The sequence below is a fragment of the Oncorhynchus mykiss genome, chromosome 2 (genome assembly GCF_013265735.2).
Source record: "Oncorhynchus mykiss isolate Arlee chromosome 2, USDA_OmykA_1.1, whole genome shotgun sequence".
In the NCBI taxonomy this organism is placed as follows: domain Eukaryota; kingdom Metazoa; phylum Chordata; class Actinopteri; order Salmoniformes; family Salmonidae; genus Oncorhynchus; species Oncorhynchus mykiss.
The window spans coordinates 32,523,850-32,544,448 of NC_048566.1; the positions used below are offsets into that span (position 1 = coordinate 32,523,850).

Consider the following 20,599-nt stretch of genomic DNA (forward strand, 5'->3'; position numbering starts at 1 on the left):
TGATTCAAATCATTCCTCGTTGTGTTTTCTCAGATTTCGTTCAGGTCTGATATATGTGAAATGGAGTATGTGACATTAATGTAGTCCACTAGATTGTTTTGTTGTACTACTTTAATTCAGATTAAAGTAAGTGAACTCCATTCGGTGGTAAAGGTGAACCTGGCTAATTATAGAGAACCGGCTCCATCTCCCTTTGTTCATTTTAGACATTCTCCCCCCAGTGGCCAAACGTAATTAAAGTCCTTTGGGCTTTGCCAAGAGTGCCACTGTCCTCCCAAATCACTAATGGATGGCGCACCAGTTTCAGATACAGAGAAATAAAAGGCTACTCACGATCACTACAGCAAATGTAGCATACTGGTCATCAAAATGAATTAAGTGACTGTCAGCTACATTGTGTCGGCAAAGCAACCAACGCCAACTAATGCACCTCAGAGACAAAACAATGTAACAGAATGTCATGTGGAGAGCGTGGTACTCCTGTACAATCAAGACATAATGTATCTCTAATGCATTTTTTAAAATATCAATCCCATTCTATCTGAATGCTGGATATTGCAGGCAGGTCACCCATGATACAAGTCAGTATTCTGACGTCCATCCATGTCTGAGGATGTCAGGAGATGACGTGGAAACCAGCCACTAGGGGCAACAGTGAGCGATGTTACGTTCAAGCATCTGCCTCTAATTCCAAAAGTTGCATGTTTGAATCCAGTGATAGAAAGTAGTTTTCTATATTTTTGTGTTAAGCCTATCCCAAACCTTAACCCTTACTTTAACCTATCGGAGTTCATGCCTAACCTTAAACATTACCTTAAAAATGTGGAGTTGATGCATAAACTTAACCTTAAACACTTTGAAATTTGACATTTGAGAAACATGGATGAATGTCTAATTCTGACGTGAGAATGTGAGAGCTTGTAGGGATATCATCTGTTCAAAACGAACTTTGACAAGGCCTCGGGCAGTTTCTCCAAATTAACATGGCCATGTGTTGAGTGTTGTTAAACGCAATAACCTTCTGCACCTGCCTCAGTTTCAGACACACTTTTCCTCTTGCTCCTCATCAGGAACATACCGGCTGGCAGATGCTCCATGTTATGCTCCATAGAGAGGAACCGCAAGGCTGCCCTGCTCCAATCAGAGAAAACCAGGATTCTTTAAAATGGAACGTGAGATTGAGACCCAATCTACCATTTACTAGCGGGAGCCAAGGCCCAACATCTAGCCCATCTGGCATCTTTCTGAGAAACAGTCACAGTGTTGGATTAAAACAAAACCCAGAGTAATTAGCCCGAATCCCACTGATGGGGAGTTCACAGGGCATTGTCAGGTTGGCCACACTTGATAAGGTGCTAGACAGAATTCTTCTTGAACACAAATCTCTTGTATAACCTAAAGGGAATGCTTAATGTCAGGTTAGAATCAACCATACAAACATGCTTTTGTACCAATTCAAATATCAAATAGTGTTTTTTGAGGATTATTGAGGCAAATCCACGAATGATTGCATGCATTATTATATGCATGTGTATGAACACTTTGAGGCATGGACTCTCCAACTTAACACTGAAGGGGATGAATTTAGTCTGTGATTGCCCTATAGTTTTTTATTTCTATATATTTCTTTATTTTCTATCCAGCTGGTGTCTTGCCTAAGTCCCAAAAAATTGGCTGACCAGAGTGCACATTTGCCCATCATTCCCAAATATTGGCCTACCTAGCGCGATAGTAATGTACTGTCCTGGATCATTTCCAGAACTCAATCAGTCTAGTGGATAAAATCACAAATCCTGTCAGAATGCTGAGAGCTCAGGGATTTCGCCACCATATTCGCGCATCAATGGTAGCCTACTATGAACCCGTTGTTGCACACTTGGCCGTTGCTCTCTGTCCTCATGGACAAGTGTTTCATTCATGTCGTTGACTGGTTCGTTGATTCACACCTATAGGCTACTTTCCTCCAGTTCGCTTGAGGTAATTGTGATATTTGTCTGTGGGATGCGATTGCGACTTAAGCAAGAGCATCACTACCACGCAGAAGAGCACGAGCAGGGGCAAGAAGGCGGGCTTTCAACAGCGTCAGAAGAGAATAAAGTAGTCGACCTAAATTATTTTCCGTAGCGTAATTATCCTACTACTCCCCGAGGGTGGTGCAGTAATCAGAAGAAATTAATGAAGGAGGACGAATTAAATTGTGTGAGGTCTCAAGGCATATGTTTTAAAGTCTTGTAAAACATGATAAATCAACCAGCAACCGAACGAAAAGCTTAGGCGAGAAGGAACCCGAACGTTTGGAGTTGTGGGTAAAATATGGAAATGTTGTACTATCAACGTTTCATTGAAGTCATTAGCTGGTGAGTTTTCGTTCATTGTATACAATTTTCAGTGTACATTTTAAATTGTGTAACCATAACCCTAATTGATTTTGCAATTGTGTTTTTATATCAGGCATAGTTCATAAACTAGGCTACTGATTTACCAATCTGCATTGTAGGCTACTTGTCAATAATATGAACTAAGCACCTGTGGGCAACAATATTTTGTAACGTTACATATTGTGAATTACATCATACTTGTTTGTTTCTGGAAACTCAAGCAAGACAGTCGTCCAGGAGCAAACTTGTGTTGTCGCCCTTTGACGTCGATTGGTTTATGGGTCAGCCTAATTCAGACCCCATGTAATAGTTTTATGGTCAACGTGGGCTTCTGGACAGAGACCTGCTCAAAGAGGTCTTGACATGGCTTTCGACTTTAATCCCACAATAAGTGCCAAAATGGTGACTGCCATTTCCATTTTGTTCCTTTGACACAACATTTGAACAGGTCCACAACCTAATATGGAGGGAACAAAAACAGAATATAAATCAATATACATAAATACAGTACCTGGGTTGGCTAGGCTATATTGTGAAAGAAGCAAAGGCTAGACTACTTGAGTTATCTTCAGATGTAAGTGTATGCATGATGCTAATTTTTTCCGGGGGTGACCATTTAAAAAAAAAAACATTTTTAAAGCAATCCTGATTGAGCATGGTAAATGTAAGTTGGATGAGCCAATCATATAAATATCCATTAAAATGTATATTTAGATAACTAGACGTTTATCATATATTTTCAATTTCAGAATTGATTTTCATCTGTAGCCTGATAAACTAAAATTAACATTTCAATTATAATTCATCAAGGGAGAGAGAAAGATACAATAATGTTAATAATCCAGCCTGTAGAATTGTTTTTTTCTTTTTTTTTCCCAGCCAGAGAGAAGGCAAATATCACAACAATATAGTGCGACTGGCAAAGCTGAGTGCCAAAGAGTACGCTTTGGTGACTGGCCAAATAGGCACTTTAATCAGGAGGTGCTTTATGCACAGGAAGTATTTCAGTCTCCTTGTTAGGGGACTGATTTATCCTGACTTTTAATTATTAACGAGACCTGATCTGGGTCAAGCAAGAAAGTATTTTTCATCAGTGCCTTCTTTGTTTTGCTTGGTCATCGTTACCGAAGTGTAAAGCCAATATTTCGAATGTACTTGTTCTTCATTTTAAAGTTCTGTGAGGCAGGGCTGTTTATACAGTCCCAACAATCCAGGAATGGGAATATATTTTGACGGGTTGCTCAGCTGCAGCTTTTAGCTTCATCTGCAGCCCTTAAAGGTCACGCGGTAACGAAGTCACACTCCCACTATAAAAATGGCCATATCTTTTAAGATGTGTCATGGAGTCAATAAATGCTTACAATTAAGCTGCATTATTTCATTGCTGGGCAGCTGTGACTCCATCAAGCACTAATCATTATTTTGCATTAAAGATATATTTAAACAATTACTTGTTAGTATTGCACTAACTAGTACGGCACTAAAAAATACATATATATTTATAAATATAATCGTTAAAGATGCAATACATAACATTTTGGGCGACCTGACCAAATTCACATAGAAATGTGGGTTATAGATCTATCATTCTCATTGAAAGGAAGTCTAAGAAGCGGTAGATATGTTCTATGTGGGTTATTAAGTCATTAAGTTTGGTTATTAAGTCATTAAGTTTAGTTACTAAGTCATTAAGTTTAGTTTTTGCGTCTTTTACTTTCAGTTTTGTATACCAGCTTCAAAGAGCTGAAAACACAATATTTTTGGTTACTGAAAATATATTTCACAGAGGTTTAGATGGTACAATAATTCTCTATTTATTGCTTGTTTTGTCACGTAAACAAAAATTATAAGAATTTTAGCAACCAGGAAATGGCAGAACGATTTCTGCAAATAGCACCTTTAAGATGTGCCCCAATTATAAAAAAAGATATGCCCATTTTTAAAGTGGGAGTGTGACCCCTCTATCCGCATGGCCTTGCCTTTTGAACCCGAAAGAATACGCCACAGATCCCTGCACACTTTCATCCATTCTGCTCCAATTTGACTCTTATAGTCCAGGGGATTAACATTAAGGCAATTCAACAGTAAAATAATGGTGGTGAGACGACACTTTAATAGTATGCCAAACAAAAAACATTGATTTCAAAATTAAACAAACCATACAACTCTATGCACAAGGACTACTTTTTATTTCCACAGAACATTGAAAAAAAATAAGTTTACTCAAAGAACAGTGCAGATGTAAAGTTTGGTAACAGAATGACAGTGAAATCTCCATCAGTGTTTTATGTTACCATGTTAAGATTCAAAGATGTCTGCAGAAATAATGGGGTGTCTGCTATGATATGCTGTATACACAGAAGTATGTAGACACCCCTTTAAAAATAGTTGGATTTGGCTATTTCAGCCACACCCGTTGCCGATTAGGTGTATAACATCGAGCACACAGCCATGCAATCTCCATAGACAAACATTGGCAGTAGAATGGCCTTACTGAAGAGCTCAGTGACTTTCAACATGGCACCGTCATAGGATGCCACCTTTACAACAAGTCAGTTGGTCAAATTTCTGCCCTGCTAGAGCTACCCCGGTCAACTGTAAGTGCTTGTTTTGGGAAGTAGAAATGTCTAGAAGCAACAACGGTTCAGCTGCAAAGTGGTAGGCCACACAAGCTCTAAGAATGGGACCGCCAAGTGCTGAGGCGCGTATCGAGTAAAAATCGCCTGTCCTCAGTTGAAACACCCACTACCGAGTTCCAAACTGCCCCTGAAAGCAACGTTAGCACAATAACTGTTTGCGGGAAGCTTCATAAAATGGGTTTCTATGGGCAAGCAGCTGCACACAAGCTTAAGATCACCATGCGCAATGCCAAGCGTTGCCTGGAGTGGCGTAAAGCTCGCCACCATTGGACTGTGGAGCAGTGGAAACGCGTTCTCTGTAGTGATGAATCACGCTTCACCATCTGCCTGTCTGACAGATGTATTTGGGTTTGGTGGATGCCAGGAGAATGCTACCTGCCCCAATGCATAGTTCCAACTGTAAAGTGGTGGTGGAGGAGGAATAATGGTCTGGGGCTGTTTTACATGTTTCGGGTTAGGCCCCTTAGTTCTAGTGAAGGGAAATCTTAACGCTACAGCATACAATTACATTTTAAATGCTTCTGTGCTTCCAACTTTGTGGCAACAGTTTGGGGAAGGCCCTTTCCTGTTTCAGCATGACAATGCCCCTGTGCACAAAGCGAGGTCCATACAGAAATGGTTTGTCTAGATCGGTTTTGAAGAACTTGACTGGCCTGCACAGAGCTGTGACATCAACCCCATCGAACACCTTTGGGATGAATTAGAACACCGATTGTGATCCAGGCCTAGTCGGCCAACATCAGTTCCGGACCTCAATGCTGTTGTGGCTGAATGGAAGCATGTCCCTGAAGCATCTAGTGAAAAGACTTTCCAGAAGAGGGTGACCAACTCCATATTAATGCCCATGATTTTGGAAAGAGATGTTCGACAGGCAGGTGTCCACATACTTTTGGTCATGTAGTGTATGGCACCTTGAGTTTGAAAATATATATATATATATTTTGGTTATTGAACTATAGTGAAGTGGATTAACACATGGTAACAGAATAATGGTAACAAAATGACATCATGGGTCCCTGATCTGTACTATAGACGGGTTATCAGATGTCACAAAAACAATGCAAACACTTTAATGGGGCAGAAGGCAGTGTGTTGTTGTGATTCTGGATGGCCAGATAGCTAGCAATAATGATAAGAAACTGCCATGAGGGGAGTTGTTTCAGCTAGTTTAATGTTGTTCTTGATACCATGTCTTGTTTTGAGGTGTTTTGACTGATTTCATGTCAATGCTAATATGGCAAAAATGTGCTAGCTAGCTAACCAACATCTGTAATAATGTATTTGAAGGACAAGATCTCATTCTGCAAATGTATTTGTTTTCAATAAACATCGGAGATTAAATATATACTGAACAAAAATATAAACACAACATGCAACAATTTCAAAGAATTTAAGGACATCAGTCAATTAAAATAAATTCATTAGGCCCTAACCTATGGATTTCACATGACTGGGAATACAGATATGCATCTGTTGGTCACAGCTACCTTAAAAAAAGATAGGGGTGTGGATCAGAAAACCAGTTAGTATCTGGTGTGAGCACCATTTGCCTCATGCAGCGCAACATCTCCTTCACATAGAGTTGATCAGGTTGTTGATTGTGGCCTGTTGTTCCACTCCTCTTCAATGGCTGTGCGAAGTTGCTGGCTATTGGCGGAAACTGGAACACGCTGTTGTAAATGCCGACCCAGAGCATCCCAAACATGCTCAATGGGTGACATGTCTGCTGAGTATGCAGGCCATGGAAAAACTGGGACATTTTCAGCTTCCAGGAATTGTGTACAGATACTTGCGACATGGGACAGTGCATTATCATGCTGAAACATGAGGTGATGGCTGCGGATGAATGGCATGACAATTGGCCCCAGGCTTGAAATGCAATCATTTTCATTGTCCGTATCTTATGCCTGCCCATACCATAACCCCACCGCCATCATGGGGCACTCTATTCACAACGTTGACATCAGCAAACTGCTTGCCCACACAACGTCATACGGTTGTCAGGCTGGTTGGACATACTTCAAAATTCTCAAAAATTGTTGGTGGCTTTTGGTAGAGAAATGAACATTCAGTTCTCTGGCAACAGCTTTGGTGGACATTCCTGCAGTCAGCATGACAATTGCACGCTCCCTCAACCTGAGACATCTGTGACATTGTGTTGTGTGACAAAAACCGCACATTTTAAAGTGGCCTTTTATTGTCCCCAGCGCAATGTGCACCTGTGCTGTGGACAATGCTGTTTATTAGCTTCTTGATTTGCCACACCGGTCAGGTGGATGGATTATGTTGGCAAAGGAGAAACTCTCACTAACAGGGATGTAAACAAATTTGTGCACAAAATTAAAATTTCAGAGAATTAAGATTTTGTGCGTATGAAACATTTCTGGGAACTTTTTTATTTCAAATCAAATTTTATTTGTCACATGCGCATACTGGCTATTATTTGAATGAGCTCCGCTGCCAAGCATGCCGTTCATTGACTACAGCTCAGTGTTCAACACCATAGTGCCCACGAAGCTCATCACTAAGCTAAGGACACTGGGACTAAAAACCTCCCTCTGCAACTGGAACCTGGACTTCCTGACGGGCCGCCCCCAGGTGATAAAGGTAGGCAACAACACGTCTGCCACGCTGATCCTCAACACTGGGGCCCGTCAGGGGTGTGTACTTAGTCCCCTCCTGTACTCTCTGTTCACCCACGACTGCGTGGCCAAGCACGACTCCAACACCATCATTAAGTTTGCTGACGTCACAACAGTGGTAGGCCTGATCACCAACAACGATGAGACAGCCTATAGGGAGGAGGTCAGAAACCTTGCAGTGTGGTGCCAGGACAACAACCTCCCTCAATGTGAGCAAGACAAAGTAGCTGATCGTGGACTACAGGAAAATGCGGGCTGAACAGGCCCCCATTAACATCGATGAGGCTGTAGTGGAGCGGGTCGAGAGTTTCAAGTTCCTTGGTGTCCACATCACCAACGAACTATCATGGTCCAAACAGCTACACCATCAAGAGCATCCTGACACGTTGCATCACCGTCTGGTATGGCAACTGCTAGGCATCTGACCGTAAGACACAACAGAGGGTAGTGCGTACGGCCCATTACATCACTGGGGCCAAGCTTCCTGCCATCCAGGACCTATATAATAGGTGATGTCAGAGGAACGCCCCAAAAAATTGTCATTGACTATTTTCTCTGCCAAGGGAGGTCTCCGCAAGCTGTACCGGAGCACCAAGTCTAGGACCAAAAGGCTCCTTAACAGCTTCTAGCCCCAAGCCATCAGACAGCTGAACAATTAATCAAATGGCCACTGGACTATTTACATCTAACTGCCTGTAGCTCAAGCATTGATGCAAGGATATGCATATTCTTGATACCATTTGAAAGGAAACACTTTGAAGTTTGTGGAAATGTGAAAGGAATGTAGGAGAATATAACACATTAGAGCTGATAAAAGAAAAAGAAAAAAACAACATTGTTTTTGTACCATCTTTGAAATGCAAGAGAAAGGCCATAATGTATTATTCCAGCCCAGGTACAATTTAGATTTTGGCCACTAGATGGCAGCAGTGTATGTGCAAGGTTTTAGACTGATCCAATGTACTATTGTGTTTCTGTTAAAAATGTTGTATCAAGGCTGCCCAAAAGTGCCTAATAGGTGTGTTAATAACTTTTAAAGTTCCTAACTGTGCACTCTCCTCAAACATGGTATTCTTTCACTGTAATATCTACTGTAAATTGGACAGTGCAGTTAGATTAACAAGAATTTAAGCTTTCTGCCACTATCAGATATGTCTATGTCCTGGGAAATGTTCTTGTTACTTAAAATCTTGTGCTAATTGCATTAGCCTACGTTAGCTCAACCATCCCGTGGGGGACCCACCTATCTTGAAGAAGTTTTAATAATCTGCTATTTTATTTTGGGTTACTTTTTGAAACTCCAAGCACAGAACACATTGAGCCTATAATCTTCTGTTATTTTTCCATAGAATTAGTCCACTGCGCCACCAGGATGGAGGTAGCATGACATGTTTTTTTATGCACACAAAACTGTTCATTTTAGTCTATTCAAACAGACTCCATTAAGATCTGGCCAATACACCTGAACACACTTAACAAGATAGAGGATAGAGAGAATTTTGTTGATGCGTAGAACGGAATGTATATGTTTTTAAATAACATTCTTAAAACATTCTCTAACGTTACTAACATTTTCTTGTGGTTTTTTTTATGGAAAGAACAATTTGAGAACATTCACAATGGACAACCACACTCTCATCAAGCTCTAAGAAACATATTGTTTTCAGAACATTATGTGCTAGCTGGGCTTATACCCACAATACATCACTATAAACCAGACCAAATCTGTACCAACCATAGATGTCACAAGTTTAGACATCACAGTGCAGCACACAACATTAAAGTACAGTATAGTTCAGTACATTTGCTCTACTGTACTGTACTGAAGTCTACGGTACATTACTGTATTGCACTGACCTACTTTTCTGTACTGTACTATACTGTGATGGGCTGTACTGTGCTGTCCAAACTTGTGAAACAGACGTCTATGATTGGTTCAGATTTGGGCGGACCAAATTTCAACTACTTTTCAACATCCATGGATGTCCGGTGTAGGTCAGTGCTCAGTGGGTGGGTGTCAGTAAGAGGTGGGTTATCCAGACTGTTTTCAAACTCTTGCTTTAACCACCACGTGACAGAAAGAAAACCGTTATGAGCTGAACATAACAGTATGTCAGTGGAAGGGAGGACAGGATCAGGTGACCCAACTGTGGTTTCTGACTACTATGAATTCCCATTGTAGCCATTCAGTTGCAGTCAGCCTGTTACAGATATTTTGGTTATTCTTTTTTCACTGATTCGGTAACAGAATAATCACTTCATTTAATCACTTAATAAATAATGAACCAAATTGTTATCAGTAAAATCATGAACTAACTGGTTGGTCTACCTTTTACTTGTTACTTCTGTGAACTTTCATAATTTTTGTTTTTAAATATCTTAAAGATATGTGGGTTTTTGGTAACAGAATGACAAGACACTAGGCAATATTTCTTAAACTTACACAAGGCAAATCATATTTTTTTAATGTATCCCCCTCTGTTTCTGGAGGATAATGTATTCTGTTCACACCAACTCTGTCCTGGGTTGACCGTTTCAAAGGATTGTTTCTGTCGTTCTCTTTTTTGAATGCCATATCATTAGCCTCAAACAATACCCATTTGGAACGATTGTTCAAAAACATTATGCATACATAATTAGTCACAATATGAATATTTAAATGGCAATACACTTGGGCTCATGTCAAACCAGCAAATTACTTATTTTCATCATTGCAGTGGTTATGAGAGGTGCTAAAGGACTAGGACTAATGTTTACGCATGTTTTCATTCTACCTTTAAATTGGATTATGTTCAACTAAATTCCGTAGTGTTTCTGCATATCAGAGGACTTATTAAAATAATCAATGATGTAAACACAACATCACAGCATTATAATACATCTTCATTGTTAACTTGCCAACCAATCTATTTGAGCAAAAGTAAGCATGTTTGAAACAAAAACCTGCATACTTACTCTGAGGTCACAAGGAAATGGACTCTGTTTCTCTGGAGCCTTTATTTGATGATGTATTATTTTAGACTCAACCGCGGTTATCACATTTATTGGATGAGAGAACAACCCCAGTATGTGCTGTACCCAGAGTACAGTATGTGAGTTTTATTTCCATTCCACATGATTTGACCCACAGTATAGCTTTAGCACCACCATAGCAGGTTACCTTTATTGGAATCAAGTTAGGATTGTGGATGGCTCTGATCAGATTAGCAAGCAGCCCGGTAAGTGTGCCAAAGGGAAAAAGCTCCACCTGTCTAGTGGTGTGTGTGTGGAGGATTATGTAGTGTAGTTGCTTTTCTGTGAAAAACACAACCCGTAACAAACTGTTGTGGCTCTCTTTCAAGAGGTTGATATCTTTGTCCTCTCAAAGCTGTTTTGGAATAGTGAAAACAGAGAGGGTATGCTGAAAATGGAAGGACTTTCTAATGAAAGTGTAGCCTAAAGGAGACCTTGTAACAGAGGCCCAATGTAATCCACAAATGGTATAATTGGCCGCTGTTATTTATTCTTGGTATGTTCCCCATAGGCAGAACATTTCCTGACCGCTGAAGTCCACCTTCAGAAGAATCAAGTACCTTTTTTTAAAGAGTGCTTGCTGGAATCCTTGTTTACCATCCATCTCCTCCTGTCAGACATTGTTCTTTCTCTCATTGTACCTCGATGGATTCAATCTGTCCATGCTATTAACTAAAGCGACCTCATTTGGCATGTCACATCTGTGCTACACTGAAACCAATTAACTTTTCTCATTTATTTGTGCTATTATTAATTTTTCAGATAGTGCACTTTGTGCGAGCAGTGACTTAACTGACTGCCTTGATAAAGAATTATAATATAGTGCACCCTGCAATACGACGGAACAGTGTCTCTGGAACCAAATTTATTTAAGTGGGCTGTCACAGTGACCCACTTCTGCCTCTGCCTGTGAGACAGAGTGAGAGTGTAAATACAAAAATATTCAGAGCACACACACACAAAATGCATAACGCCTAACCCTAAGCATACCGACGCATAAACACACATTCCACCATACAAAGACCAAAAACTCCCCCAAACCCACAGACATTTAAGTTGCAAATACACACAAAAAGCATTTGTATAAAACACATTTAATCCATATGAAACAAATGTAATTGCAAATGTGGGCACAGTGTCACGCAGTTAATATAATCATATTTGTCACAGTTGCAAGCTTACAGTCAGACAAACATACTCTTCTTTATGGCTTCCCTACATGCAATATTATTGAGATATACCTTGTCTTTACAAAATGTTTTAAAGTGATTGAATCAGAAATGGCTCGCTTGACTTGAGGTTGTTTACAAGCCCTTTCTCCTTTTCCTGGCAGACCCAATGGAAAAAGAATCTGGCATTCTGAAGAGCACTGCTATTCTCTCCCCCTCAGCCTAGCAGCTGTTCTGCTCACAAACCTTTTAATACACGCTTGTAGAACTCTGGTGCATATCACAGGGGCTGGTACACTGTGGCAGGTGCCAGGAGCAATAAACAATGTCTTTCTAGCATATAAAAACATACAGATATACACACAGAGACACTTTCAACAGAGTGTAACACACACATGGGCCCCCAGGTCCGTGCTGTTGTTTCATTTCAGCCATCTTAATTGGTCTAAGAATAGCACTTAAGCAAGTGTCAAAGTGTAGCATGGCTTACATTGTGCATTCTCTTTCTAACCCCATGGTGATTTAGAGAGTGACCAATGTGGGGAGGGGAGGAAAAGTCTGCCAGGGTGTCTGTTTTGAGGACAGACTTCAATACAATGAATGAACATAAGACTGTTCTCGTGGCCCATCCAAAGCGGCCCCTAGCTAGACATCATGCACCGGTTCAATTGGGTCTTTTTGCCTATAATCTCTTAAGTGTTCCTGCCAGTACTGATTGGGAAAAAATATGTCTTGAGGTAGGAAAGACCAAAGGCTCTGGGAAATACTAGGCAGGCTGCAGAGCAGATGTCCCTTAAGAACAATGAATCACATAAAAAAACAGATTAAACTTAGTTTGGGGTTGTTGTTTTGCTCCGTTTCTGCTGCGAGTCATGTCAAAATGAGGAGGAGGCTCTTGAGCCACAGTGCTGAGTGTGTTGGTTACCTAAAGTGATTCCATAGCGTCAGTAATGGGGATTCTGTAGCTAGGCACGCACTGCAAGGTCACTGTTTTGACACTCAGAATGTTCTGACATCTGTCCACAGTTTGATGTAACACGATGACAGCTAAGAAGACTTGATGAGTTTTGTGTGATGATGGGGGAGAGCTGAGTGGGAAAGTCCAAATGTTTGAAAGAATTAAGCAACAGTGGGGACCAACCCAAACACCAAACATGGTTTCTGGATCTGCCATGGGATTGTCTGAGTGGATGTTACATCAGGTTGGCTTTGATATTGTTTGCATTTGGTGTTGTGGTTGTCTGTTAGATAAGAGCTGGCCGCTGCACAGGTTTGGACGGCTGGGTTTTTGTGTTATGCAAAAGGTTTACGGCTGCATCATATCGGCCAATCAGGCAACAAAACAAGCCCAATACCCTTACCACCCAGGACAGACTTCATTCAGCAGCTTCCTCGACAACAACTACTTCAATCGGAACAATAGTTGAAATTGAATACTATTTTTACCTGTTAGAATGTACTTAGCATAAATAAAGAGGAATATGATACCGTGTGACTGTGGAATCTAGATTCCTGATACTGTCTAATTTGACAGACGTGGTCAGGTCTCTTTGTGGTCCTTAGGTCATGACCATTGACTGCAATCTAACTTCATGGTGTATGCATGGACATACAGTACCAGTCAAAGGTTTGGACACACCTACTCATTCAAGGTTTTTTTTTAATTTGTACTATTTGCTACATTGTAGAATAATAGTGAAGACATCAACACTGAAATAACACATGGAATCATGTAGTAACCAAAAACAAGTAAAAATATATGATGTATTTTAGATTCTTCAAAGTAGACACCCTTTGTCTTGATGACAGCTTTGCACACTCTTGGCAGTCTCTCAACCAGCTTCACATGGAATGCTTTTCCAACAGTCTTGAAGGAGTTCCCACATATGCTGAGCACTTGTTGCCTGCTTTTCCTTCATTCTGCAGTCCAACTCATCCCAAACCATCTCAATTGGGGTTGAGGTTGGGTGATTGTGGAGGCCAGGTCATCTGATGCACTGCTCAATCACTTGCCTTCTTGGTCAAATAGCCCTTACACAGCCTGGAGGTGTGTTGGGTCACTGTCCTGTTGAAAAACAAATGATAGTCCCACTAAGAGCAAACCAGATGGGATGGCGTATCACTGCAGAATGCTGTGGTAGCCATGCTGGTTAAGTGTGCCTTGAAATCTAAATAAATCACAGACAATGTCACCAGCAAAGCAACACCACACCATCACACCTCCTCCATGCTTCATGGTGGGAACCACACATGCAGAGATCATCCATTCACCTACTCTTTGTCTCACAAAGACACAGCAGATTTTTTTGTTTAGATCAAGATGGGGCACAGTCATGGGCGTATGTTTCTGTACCAATCCCTTTTAGCCTGCAACTTAGACTGAGGATATAAGGTGCAGAGTAAAAGTGGTAAAGGATGTATTATTTGGTAATCAATTAGTAATCGATTAGTGGTTTGAGCCAAAAATCTCAAATTTGGACTCAGACCAAAGGACAGATTTCCACCAGTCTAATGTCCATTACTCGTGTTTCTTGGCCCAAGCAAGTCTCTTCTTATTATTGGTGTCCTTTTTAGTAGTGGTTTCTTTGCAGCAATTCAGCCATGAAGGTCTGATTGAACAGTTGATGTTTGGATGTGTTTGTTACTTGAACTTTTAAGCATTTACTTGGGCTTCAATTTCTGAGGCTGGTAACTTTAATGATCTTACCCTCTGCAGGAGAGGTAACTCTGGGTTTTCCTTTCCTGTGGCGGTACTTATGAGAGCCAGTTTATCTTGATGGTTTTTGCAACTGCACTTGAATAAATGTTCTGCATTGACTGACCATGTCCTCAAGTAATGATGGACTGTCGTTTCTCTTTGCCTATTTGAGCTGTTCTTGCCATAATATGGACTTGGTCTTTTACCAAATAGGGCTATCTTCTGTATACTACCTACCTACCTACCTTGTCACAACATAACTAATTGGCTCAAACGCATTAAGAAGGAAAGAAATTCCACAGATGACCTTTTAACAAGGCACACTTGTTAAATTAAATGCATTCCAGGTGGCTACCTCATGATGCTGGTTGAGAGAATGCCAACAGTGTGCAAAGCTGTCAAGGCATAGGGTGGCTACTTTGAATTATCTCAAATATAAAATAGATTTTGATTTGTTTAACACTTTTTTGCTTACTGCATGATTACATATGTGTTATTTCATAGTTTTGATGTCTTCACTATTATTTAACAAGTACTTTTGGGTGTCAGGGAAAATGTATGGAGTAAAAAGTACATGTTTTCTTAAGGAATGTAGTGAAGCAAAAGTATAAGTAGTCAAAAATATAAAAAGTAAAGTACAGATACCCCAAAAACTACTTAAGTAGCACTTTAAAGTATTTTTACTTAAGTACTTTACACTGCTTTTAATGTGGTTGATTTCGATGTTGCCCTTTAGTGTTTGAGGTCTACTGTAGATCTACATGTAGTTGCAGTTACGACTAATGTTTTTGGCATTTGTGTCGGTATAAGAGTTTGTGCTTTAGTCGTCATCAGGATTAAAACTTTTTAAAAGCATTCCCAAAATCGGATTTGTACCGTAGTTGAATCACAGAAATGTATGTCATATTTTATATATTTGTACTTAAGGATAGTTAGAGATTTTGTCAATTAAGCCTTTTTTTTCTACTTACCCAGAGTCAAATGAAAAAATGTATGTGTCTGTGTGCAGTTTAAAGGAAGTCAACGGTAGTTTCTGGAGCTATTGCTTATTAGCGTTAGTGCAATGACTGGAAGTCTACAATAGCTGCTAGCATTGTGTTCATGAGTTCATCTGACTATGGGTAAATAGAAGGAAAAACATCTTGAACTATCCCTTTTAATACAGTGTAGTGGAAAATGTTCCCTAATTTCTTGTCCTGCTTAATTAAATGAAAATGAGGCTGCACATTACGACAATCTTTTTGTTTCTTGGGGTATGTATGATGTGCCTCCATGGGAATGTTTGACTATTCCCTACTCAACCTTCTCAACTTGGTCCTGTATAGCTTACGTGTGCACATCTGCCGTCACATGTCACGTGTCACTGGCCCTTGCCCAGATAGCCTGCCTAATCCAGATGTCTGGCCAGGGGGCACAGCTCCCATCCGAACTGGCCTTCATCAGGGTTTTTAGAATCAGTGAGCATAGGTCTGGATGCACTAATGAGGATTTTTTTTGTGCAGATCAAGATGGGGGCACAGTCATGGGCGTATGTTTCATTACCGTACCACTACCTTTTAGCCTGCAGCTTAGACTGAGGATATAAGGTACAGAGTACAAGTGGTAAAGGATCTATTATTTGGTAATCAATTAGTAGAGATGCTATCAGTATTAAACAGAGATGTAGGCCGATAGTAACTATGAAATCTGCTCTAAATAGTACCCTAATTATGCTCTGACGTTAATAATAATTTTTAATACATTTTTTATTCTCTTGATTCCACACTCAAATTCACCACTTTGTTAGGTTTATCTCAAAATGTTGGAAACTCATGCTTTGTCCATAAATCTAGCATTTGCAATCCACGATTTACAAATGCTACAAAGAATCATTGCTTATGTTTTTTTTGGGAGGGGGAAGATTCATTCTTGTCTCTCTTGTCTCTCTAGGCCATTTGCAAGGACATGTTTTTTTTAAAGAACATCATCTCTTATAGAAGACTTAACTCAAGTCTGATCCCAACTTGACCACCACTGGTTATGAAAACCTGCATCCTCATAGTAAATCGGTAAGTTCCTTAACATATACTAAAATATATTCATACCTTTGTTTTCATTTGTTATGGCATTGCAAGTAAGCATGACTGTTCTTTAGCTATCGGTTCATAACTTGTCCTTTTTGTTTCCCTTTTTAGGCAGGAGGCAAGATGTTTGTGGAGTCTGTTGTCCGATGGGGGGCATGGAGCATCTTGCTCCAGTGTGGATTATTGGGTGTGTCAGCAGGGGACTTCCCCTGGCCTTGCCCTGCCAGGTGTGTGTGTCGGCTTGAGACTTTAGAAGTGAACTGCTCTGACAAACAGCTGACTTCTGTGTCTCAGGGCTTCGCTAGTGGCACCCAGCGCATTAACTTATCTCGTAACAAGCTGAAGACACTGGGTCGTCGCCAGTTCTTTGGATTGACCCAGCTAGAGGATCTGGACATTAGTGACAATGTCATCGCCATGATTGAAGTGGAGGCTTTCCAGGGCCTGCAGAACCTCAAGACCCTGTGCATTAGGAGCAACCGCCTCAAGATCATCTCTGTGGGGGTCTTCTCCGGACTGCCCAGCCTGCGCTTCCTGGACCTGAGTGAGAACGAGATCCTAGTCTTTCTGGACTACACCTTCCGTGAATTGGTGAGCCTGCACCAGCTGGAGGCTGGGGAGAATGATCTGGTGTTCATCTCCCAGCGGGCCTTTACCGGCCTGCAGAACCTGCAGGAGCTCAATCTGGACCGCAGCAACCTGACCTCCATCCCCACCGAGGCACTGTCCCAGCTCCAGAGCCTGACTCGGCTGCGCATGTTCCGCCTCACTATTTCGGCGCTGCCCAACAATGCCTTCCGCCACCTGCATCGACTGCGCAGCCTCGTCATCTCCCACTGGCCCTTGCTGGACACCCTGGCCAGCAACAGCCTGATTGGCCTCAACCTCACCTCGCTGGTCATCAGCAGCTGCAATCTCAGTGCTGTCCCATACCAGGTGCTGCGCCACCTGGTCTACCTTGGCTACCTGGACCTGTCCTACAACCCCATCACAGCCATCCAAGGTAACCTGCTGGGGGACTTGTTGCGGCTGCAGGAACTGCACCTAGCTGGGGGCAACCTGCTCCGTATCGAGCCAGGGGCCTTCAGGGGGCTGGCTTACTTCCGTCTGCTCAACGTGACATCCAACCAGCTCAGCACGCTGGAGGAGAGTGCCTTCCACTCGGTGGGGAATCTGCAGGTCCTGCGGCTAGATGGGAACCCCCTGGCCTGTGACTGCCGACTGCTCTGGGTGGTCCGCCGGCGACAGCGTCTAAACTTCGACGGCCGCCAACCCACCTGCTCCACCCCGGACATGGTGCGAGAGCGGGAATTCCGGGACTTCTCAGAGAAAGAGCTCCCGAGACTGTTCACCTGCCGGCAGGCCCGAATTGTAGACCGCAGGTCCCAGGAGGTCAGGGTGGAGGAGGGCACTACGGTGCTCTTCTCCTGCAAGGCGGACGGTGACCCAATGCCCTCCTTTACCTGGTTGTCAGCCCAGCGGATTCCGCTCTCCACTACGGGGCGCATCAGGGTGTTGTCCAATGGGACTCTAGAGGTACGCTATGCCCAGGTTCAGGACAGCGGCACATACCGGTGCACAGCGGGCAACGCAGCTGGCAACGACAGCCTGTACGTCAGCCTCTATGTGAAGGGTTTCCCACGTAACCGCACCATGCCCTTTTTCACCGACGAAGGCTGGATAGAGTCCTCACACGCCCCTACTGCCAACTCCTCTGCCCAGGTGGCCAACCAGTACCCGTTTGATGCCAAGACTCTGATCATCGCCACCACCATGGGCTTCCTGTCCTTCCTCAGCTCAGTGGCTATCTGCTTCGTCTTCATGTTCTTCTGGAGCCAGAGCAAGGGGCAAATCAAACACACAGCCACCATCGACTATGTGCCCCGTACCTCAATGGGGGTAGGAGGAGGAGGAGGAGGGGCTGGAGGTGATGCTGGCAAGTTCACCATGAAGCTTATCTAAGGTTATGTGGGAGAGGACTTGGGACACATTGACTGGCTCTACAGGGACACAGGGACACTGCCTGCCTTCATAAAAGCTAGATCCTCAGTGCACCCTTATAACATACTGAAATTATACATATCATCCTAAATATCTTGGAGAAGAAAATAATGAACAGTGGTTGTCTAGAAACTGGTTTATTTAAATGGTGTCAGTATTTATTCAACATTACAATTACAGTGCTACAAATCGAACATGATGATATGAAACATTATACATGTTCATGTGTATAAGGAATGCTCTTAAAGTGTCAAGGTTCATTTCACTCATATCAGGTGTGCTTGGTGGATCTGATGTACAGTAAGTGTGGATATCATGTGTCAACTTGCCAATACAGGTCAAGCAAGAATTGCCCTCTGACCTGAGGATAACTATTTATGCTTATCCACATAGGATCCATTCAGAGACTGCATACTCACCATTTGCTTAAGGCTCTATGAAACTATAATAATATGCAAACACATGACTGTAGTTATATAGTTATAATAGATGTATAGAATATTGTACTAGGCTATATTAAAATACTGTAGATAAATCAGTTTCACTGTACAGTAACATTTCATGGCTCACTTTTTGACTAGCCTCTAGTTTACGAAAATTCATGTTGTTTTGGGGACAGGAGTATTATTTAGTTATCAGAATTTGACAGTGTCCAGCGGGTGATGAAATTCTAATCTGTACATGAGAATGTATCAATTCCATGTCATATTATAAACAATCTTTTAAGCTTTAAATCCTATTTCCATTTTCTTTTTTACAACAAAGTAAGATAGTTTGCACACATCAAATACAGAGAATTCAATATTATTTTTAGCAAGTCATTTTCTTTTTATACTGTATAATTTGGTAAGATATTGCAATCAGCAACAATGCTTCAATGATAATATAACTGTATAACATTCATGTAACCTCACACTGTTTATTTTTCCTGAATGTTAATCAATCACAGGGTATTGAAAATATGTGCCTGAGTAATCTCACTCGCCATTCAAGAAACAATGATGAACTGTAATGGCGAACAGTACCTTGTACAATGTCAAATGTAGGTCATGGACATTTCCATGCTCTAGGTTACTTTATGGCTGTATCTAGTCCTGTGGATTAGTGCCACTTAAATATGCCACTCTTCTTTCATGTACACTTGTTGTGTAGGTACACACAAACCAAAATTCCAATACAATGTAAATGATGTACACATCTATAGTTAAGTCTGTTGTTTTGCTATCTTGTTTGTAAAATATAATCTTTTTGCATTTTGAAATGATTAAAAACCTATTTTAACCTGCCTTATTGCCTTGGATTGATTCAGCAATATCCCATAGCCTTTTATGAAATGACAAAAAAACGATTGTCTGCTACAACATACAAACCTCAGTGGTTCTGAGTTGGGCTCTATTTTAAATGACTATACAGTACATTGTTAAAGAATTGCTAAGACATCCTTCCCTACATAAGACACCGTACGTTATTAATCTCAATGTTTTGACTCAGTTGTCAGATCATTTAAATCGATTAGAGCAGAGAAAATAAACAGATTTGTTTCAGCGCAAACGCAGATGGTTATTTGATAGAGCTGTGTTTGTCTGTTACCCTTCCTTGTTAGTCTTAATTTTCTGATGGGAAAGGGGGAAATAATAAATTATGGTTTTGCTGTATATTGTTTCATTAGTTCAGTGGAAGGTGACAGGATGAAGGTCAACCTCAGGAGATCCACGATCCACTGACAATTTCCCGTCCAGACAGATATGAAGCCCACCAGCTCTAAGTGGATTCTGTGGAGAGCAAATCATTTTCTCTCTCTTGCCCTTGCCCAGAATAATCTAGAAAAAATGATAATCACGTGCATGAGCAGAGATTTAAACCCTTTTGGATTACCTCTGCATGTCTCAATCTGTTATATAGGTCTATCTGGTGGCTGCTAACCCAAGGCCTGGCCTGTCATATTATCTGTTTTAATGCAACTATTTCCTCTCATGGAATGGAATCCAAAGGTTTTA

General features: G+C 41.4%; 1 protein-coding gene across 1 annotated transcript; it reads left to right on the forward strand.

Annotated features, from left to right (window-relative positions):
- The first annotated feature begins 1,882 nt into the window (after positions 1-1,882).
- On the forward strand, positions 1,883-19,888 carry lingo4b (leucine rich repeat and Ig domain containing 4b). Its single transcript, XM_021559194.2, has 3 exons — positions 1,883-2,357; positions 16,468-16,586; positions 16,713-19,888. The coding sequence occupies exon 3, from the start codon at positions 16,725-16,727 to the stop codon at positions 18,561-18,563; it is 1,839 nt and encodes a 612-aa protein (XP_021414869.2). The 5' UTR covers positions 1,883-2,357; positions 16,468-16,586; positions 16,713-16,724; the 3' UTR covers positions 18,564-19,888.
- Positions 19,889-20,599: the final 711 nt, after the last annotated feature.